The sequence below is a fragment of the Mercurialis annua genome, linkage group LG6 (genome assembly GCF_937616625.2).
Source record: "Mercurialis annua linkage group LG6, ddMerAnnu1.2, whole genome shotgun sequence".
In the NCBI taxonomy this organism is placed as follows: domain Eukaryota; kingdom Viridiplantae; phylum Streptophyta; class Magnoliopsida; order Malpighiales; family Euphorbiaceae; genus Mercurialis; species Mercurialis annua.
This window is the reverse complement of record NC_065575.1, coordinates 43123085-43128792: the sequence shown is the minus strand read 5'-3', so window position 1 is coordinate 43128792 and position 5708 is coordinate 43123085. Positions and strand designations below refer to the sequence as shown.

Genomic DNA, 5708 nt, shown 5'->3' with positions numbered 1-5708 from the left:
TCGTGATTCTCAAACCAACTGCTTAATGAGTATTTATAGTGATAAATAACACTAGGGTTTGAGACAAATTCGAATTTCAATCTCATTGCAATTCTACAAGTTTATGTTTATCAAAAACTCCTTTTTGATAATTATCCATATATATTAATTACTATATTTATTATCTTCCAAAAATAATAAATTAAGGAAAACACTTATCCTTAAATTTCGAATTAATATATATATTTATTAATATATATATATATTACGAATTATATATATATATATAATTAATCACTTAATCACATTGGGCTTGTACAACCCATAACTGTTTTGGGCCTGTTCTTAGTGTGCGACCCTGTAGGTTCATATAACGTTGGCAGTAGGCTCGAAATCCCTATTTCAGCCCACAAGTCATAAGTGGCCTCTAGCAAGACATTATGACTACCCAAGTTATATGAATATCGATAATCCGATTTAACCATTTACAATAATATTTTAATCCCTTTGTCTCTCGATATTCAGATTGAATATAAGGCATAGTTATGTCATCCTTATAACATTCAATCATTAGTTTCTTGACTCTAAGTAAACTGAAAATGATAACTTCTTATCAATTAGCATGGCCATGCATTTACTTCAGTCTATCTTCTTCAAGGGGCCCATAGATATCTTACTCAAATAAATGAGGGACAAATTCCTTCTCAGTCACTCACATTTCTCACATAGTTACTTTCATATCCAATGACAATCTATTCCATTATCCTGTTAAAGATAATGTAAGACTGTATCAAAATATGAAATAGCTATGTAGAAATCCATGATGATTTCAAGGTCAAAGGATTATACTAATAGAACTGTAATGAGAATTACTTATGACAGTGATCTATGTAGTATTCTCACAGTGGGTCATCCATTGCCTTATTTCTCAAATAGCACCTATGATTTGACTTAATATCTCATATACATGATTAGTAAAACATAATCATCAGTCAACATCACACTAGTCTCAATGTTCTATTAAGACTAGGGATAGATGGTATATAATTCTTTTATTAAACCTAAGGGTTCTACTATCAAGTCACATACTCGATGACCTTAGAAAGAATTAACCATTCAAGTATTTTAATCATTAATATAAAATGATAAAAACTGCCAATCAATAAATAATAAAATGATAAAGTCAAAACATGGTCAAACATGATTGACCTAGTGCATATCACTAACACTATCGGCATACCTGGTTATGGGCGGGGTTTGAGCGAGTTGGGTTCGAATTGGATCTAATCGGACCTGAATTGACTCTTTTTATATGTAAATTTAGTTCAGTTTAAACTCAGTTTGAATCTAATATTTCTAATTTCATGAATAGAGTTTATGCCGATACGATCAAATTTTTTCTGTGCCGACGTAGAATTTTCAACTCCGTATATTTAAAAAATGTACCAACATTACTACCGTACTCGGACAAGATCTAATATTGAATGAAAGAATGATACTATGTGGGAGAAAATGATTAAGACAATTACAGGACTGGCTGTTATATGGACAATCAAATACATAAACAAAAAAACAACTAATTTTGTTTTTAAATACGCTAATTAACTTCAAAAAAATTAATGTGCATGATCAATGGAGGAACATTTAAGGTCTACCTCTCGTTGCGGTTTTTCGCAGTTCTTGTAGGTTCTGAGCTATTTCTTGAACAAGACAGAGACCCTCTTTTCCAGCTTGGAGAGAGCTAAGAGTATGCTCCACAAAATTCCAATCACTTTCAAGAGCTTCCAGTCTTTCATTAATGTCTGAAATTTCATTTTCCAGATTCACCAGATTGATTTTTTCGTTCCTACCGATTTCATCTCCATCAGTCGAAGTACTGTTAGACTTTTTATGATCAGTCTCCGCTTTGTTACTTTCTCCATCTGCTGTTTCTTCAGAGTTGGTGTCTTGATTAGCCGCATTATGAAATTTCGTCTCCAAATCCTTTAAATACTGCGAAAGGAATAGCTTTTCGTCTTCGAGTTCTTTCCATGAAGACTTTACATTGATAAGATTCTCTTCGTGATTTACGCGAACTGACGGAACAGTGTGCAGAGCTGGCTCGGCTAGGAGTTGTAAACTGAAATACTCTAAATCAGCTTCCATGTCTTGTATTTCTTTTTCTTTTTCAGCCAACAGATCATTAGCTTTCTCTAGCGCGTCTACATCATATTCCGCTTGCTCTTCCATCATTCGTAAGTACTGTAACGCTTCCATATGTAATGAAGCTTTTTCTTCTTGCAGCCTTGTGATCATAGCCATTGCATGATTTGCTGAAATGGCAGAAGCATTTCGTTCTTCCTCGAGTTCCTTATACAAAGCATTTATGCATCTTTTATCGTTCTGTATTTGTTTTTTTAATCGATCAACGATATTGTCGCCTTCGTTTTCAATCTCGCTGACAGAGCTTTCATCAATTGATTCAACACCAGACTCAATTATCTGTCCTTCATCGCCATTGTCCTCATGGGCGATGGGGACTCTCTCGTCTGGAAATTTCTCTTCTTCTTCACATCCTTCCGGTTCCTTTGCAGCTATTTCAATCGTCGATTTCAAGTCATCAATCTGATTCTTACATTCATTAGCAACCTGGTCGATGTTTGCAATTTCTGCTGCTAGAACAATTACAGAGGAGAATGCGAGTCAATGCAAAAACAAAACAGATTTATGTGTAGAAAACAGGCAAATAAATGAAGAGACAGAGCTTACATTTCCGTTGTGATATTTCAGAAGGACGTTTGAATAACGAGGGAGCATCAACTAAAGCCATAAGCTGAGATAGCACAGAAGGATTAGAGTTCTGAGAGACATGAAATTTAAGCTCACTGTTCTCTATTGATTCCACCACTCCATGGGATAAAGCTGGAAAATCGTCGAGAGAAATAAGCTCCGGTAGTGCAGATGGGTAGGCTTTTTGATTCGGTTTCTGTCCCCGGTCATGATCTCTATTAGCATTAAAATGAAAATAATTGGTCAGAGTAATAGGTGGAACTTCCTTTGGCTCCTTCATTCTACGAACACTAGCATTACTACCGTCATCGTCATCCGAAATTGGAAATTCGGAATCTGAATCGGAAGTTATCTTAAGTTCTTTATATCCGACATGAGATAAAGGATCAGGATTCAATTTTCCAAGACGGCCAGGAGTTGTTGACCCTGAAAATCTTTCCCTCATCTTCTTTAAGCTCTCACGATGAGTCAGACGCCGCGGTAAAGGAATGTTAGGCACAGACACTCCACTCCTCGGCGGTTTTACTTTTACCAGATGCGGCTTGTCAACTTTCTGTCTTGATATCCAAGGCTTATTGCAACATGAACACTGCTTCACACTATCAGAATCGAGAACGGATTCTCCGTTTATTAACGAACTCTGGCAGCCGTGAGAACTAAGATCAAATCCAAACTTACCCATCAATAGCCTTTCCATATCTGAGCTTGATTTTGATTTCCTGGAAAATGACAGGAAACATTCGTCGCACATACTATTACCATCAGCAAGATTTCCATGGATGCAACAAGAAAACATAGATGATATCTCTGATCTATGGTTGCTGCATAGAAGATTACAGTAAAATGTAGGTTTTTCATTTTCCAATACATGATCAAGCCTCGAGCACAAAATGCAAGGTCTTTGCAGTTTGCAGTAGCGTGCGAATTTCGTCAGCAGATATGAGAATAGAGCATCAATAAGCAGCAAAAAGTTCAAAAATAATTCACAAGCTGCATATTCTAAAAGAATCATAAAACCCTGCAAATTCTTCCATACTTCTGCAATAGAAGTGCTGGATTCAGCCATTTTTACCAGAAATCACTCTATAATTCCATACAAATATGACAATCACTGACCACAAAATAGATGTTTCCTTCCCAAATTCAGCATAGCAAGCAGCAGCAACCTGCTGAGACAATAAAACAACCAATCACTTTTGGAAGAGCCTACATGTAAACTAACCAACAGTAATGAACATATATATAGCACAAACACAGATATGGGAAAATGGGACACTCGGACATGGACAACGCAAAACATTGTTATTTTAAATCTGAATCGGAAAACATTGACCAAATGAAGTTTGTGGTTACTTAGATGAACAATCTAAGAAATCAGAGAACAGGTAAAATGAGGAAAAAGATAAAAGTGAAAAATTTAAAATGATTTAAACAACAGATAACAATTAATAAATCAAACAAAGATATCATAAATATGGGGAGCTCCGTAAAATCCTTATAGTGGAGGAAAATCAAGCTTTAATTTTGAATCAGAATAATAGAAATCTAGCGCAATTGCGTTCATACTTGATAAAATCCAACTGACAGCCGACAAATAATAATTTATAATTATCATCCCTAACTGCGTAAGATTATGTTAGAATCAAATAACAACCATAATTGTATACATTAATTAGATTGAAAGCAAAACAATGACATTGCGTCCAGGATCTGCATTATTTTCAAGCTTAAAATCACACAGATACACAAAAGGCAGAACTAAGAACCAGCTAAGAACATGAAAATTAGATTAAAAGAAGACAATTTAAATTGAATGGGATTAACAAAATTCAATTGTTTCGATAATCAATGTACAGGAAACGTGAGAAAATAGGGGGAAATGTGTTCACCTGGTTGTGAAATGATGATTACGAATTGAAGGGCATTGCAGATCAAAGTTTAAGTAAACGTAATTATTAAAAGAAAATAAAAATTGTGGGAAGATCTGAATATCAATTTCATTCTGAGAGAGACCGTTGAAATTAACTGTCTTGCATTTTGTTTGGTTGCTACCGGATGAGCAAAGGGTCAATTCACCTCCTGTATCTCGCACAAAATATCAAAAAAGTTCATTTTAGAGAATTTTAAATTAAACGACCCGCAACTATGTCAAAGTACATAAAACAATTTCTCCCCATTTTCACCTCAGCAAGTGAATTATACTCTCCATACAAAATGGAAAAGGTTTTAAAAAAATTTAATATTTTATTTCTCTTTTAAATTAGTTTTTGATATTTTTTAAATTTCAATAATAGCCAAATTGCACTTTTTATGTGATTTTTTTTTGAGATTTTTTTTATTTTTTGGGACTTTTACTATATTATTATACATCAAAAAATAATAATAGCATAATATCTTAATTGAAAACAACAAGTTTAGCTATCAATTTGGCTATTATTGCAACAAAAAAATACAATTTGGATACTATTACAATAAAAAAATGTAATTTGGATATTATTACAAAAATTAAAAAATTTGGATAAAATTACAACAAGTCGTAAAGGTTTGGTTTTTTTTACCATTAAGCCTTTAAAATTTAAGAGGCTCATTGGATTTTAATCCAGCAAGTGTTCTCACTTTCTTAAAGTGTGTTCAAATGTAATGAAAAAAAAATTAAATTTAAGTGTGCATGTGGTTGATTATTGTAAAAGTTTAGGTGTAAGTGATCAAACCGTTAAAATTTAGGGGCATAAACATTTATTTGCCCTTTTTGAGGTTATATATGTCCACATCTAGAAATTGATCTATAAAAAATTGACAATTTAGTCCATTAATTTATAATTTATAATTATTATAGTCAAAACATGTATGATTCAATATGAATTGCTTACATGACTTTATACGATTAGTCCAAATGTATGATTCAATATGAATTGCTTACATGACTTTATATGATTAGTCCAAATTAAAAAATATATAAT

At 33.3% G+C, this 5708-nt stretch overlaps 1 protein-coding gene across 3 annotated transcripts; it reads right to left on the bottom strand.

The window, feature by feature from the left end:
- Positions 1–1459: 1459 nt before the first annotated feature.
- Positions 1460–4812, bottom strand: LOC126686049 (probable myosin-binding protein 4). Of its 3 annotated transcripts, none has more exons than XM_050380067.2 (3): positions 4638–4812; positions 2728–3917; positions 1460–2633 (listed from the first exon to the last, which is right to left on the bottom strand). In XM_050380067.2, exons 2-3 carry the CDS (start codon positions 3812–3814, stop codon positions 1624–1626), a joined length of 2097 nt encoding a protein of 698 aa, XP_050236024.1. In that variant the 5' UTR covers positions 3815–3917; positions 4638–4812; the 3' UTR covers positions 1460–1623. The 3 variants fall into 3 exon arrangements, with proteins under 3 accessions (XP_050236024.1, XP_050236023.1, XP_050236025.1); XM_050380066.2 differs by having other exon boundaries at positions 2728–3914; XM_050380068.2 differs by having other exon boundaries at positions 1460–2630; positions 2728–3914; positions 4638–4811.
- Positions 4813–5708: the final 896 nt, after the last annotated feature.

Bases quoted from the DNA above. Each gene is read 5' to 3' on its own strand.
- LOC126686049 (XM_050380067.2), bottom strand. From the start codon at position 3,814: ATGGCTGAATCCAGCACTTCTATTGCAGAAGTATGGAAGAATTTGCAG. The intron at 2,634-2,727 runs GTAAGCTCTGTC...TAATTGTTCTAG, and splicing joins TGAAATATCACAACGGAAAT to CAGCAGAAATTGCAAACATC.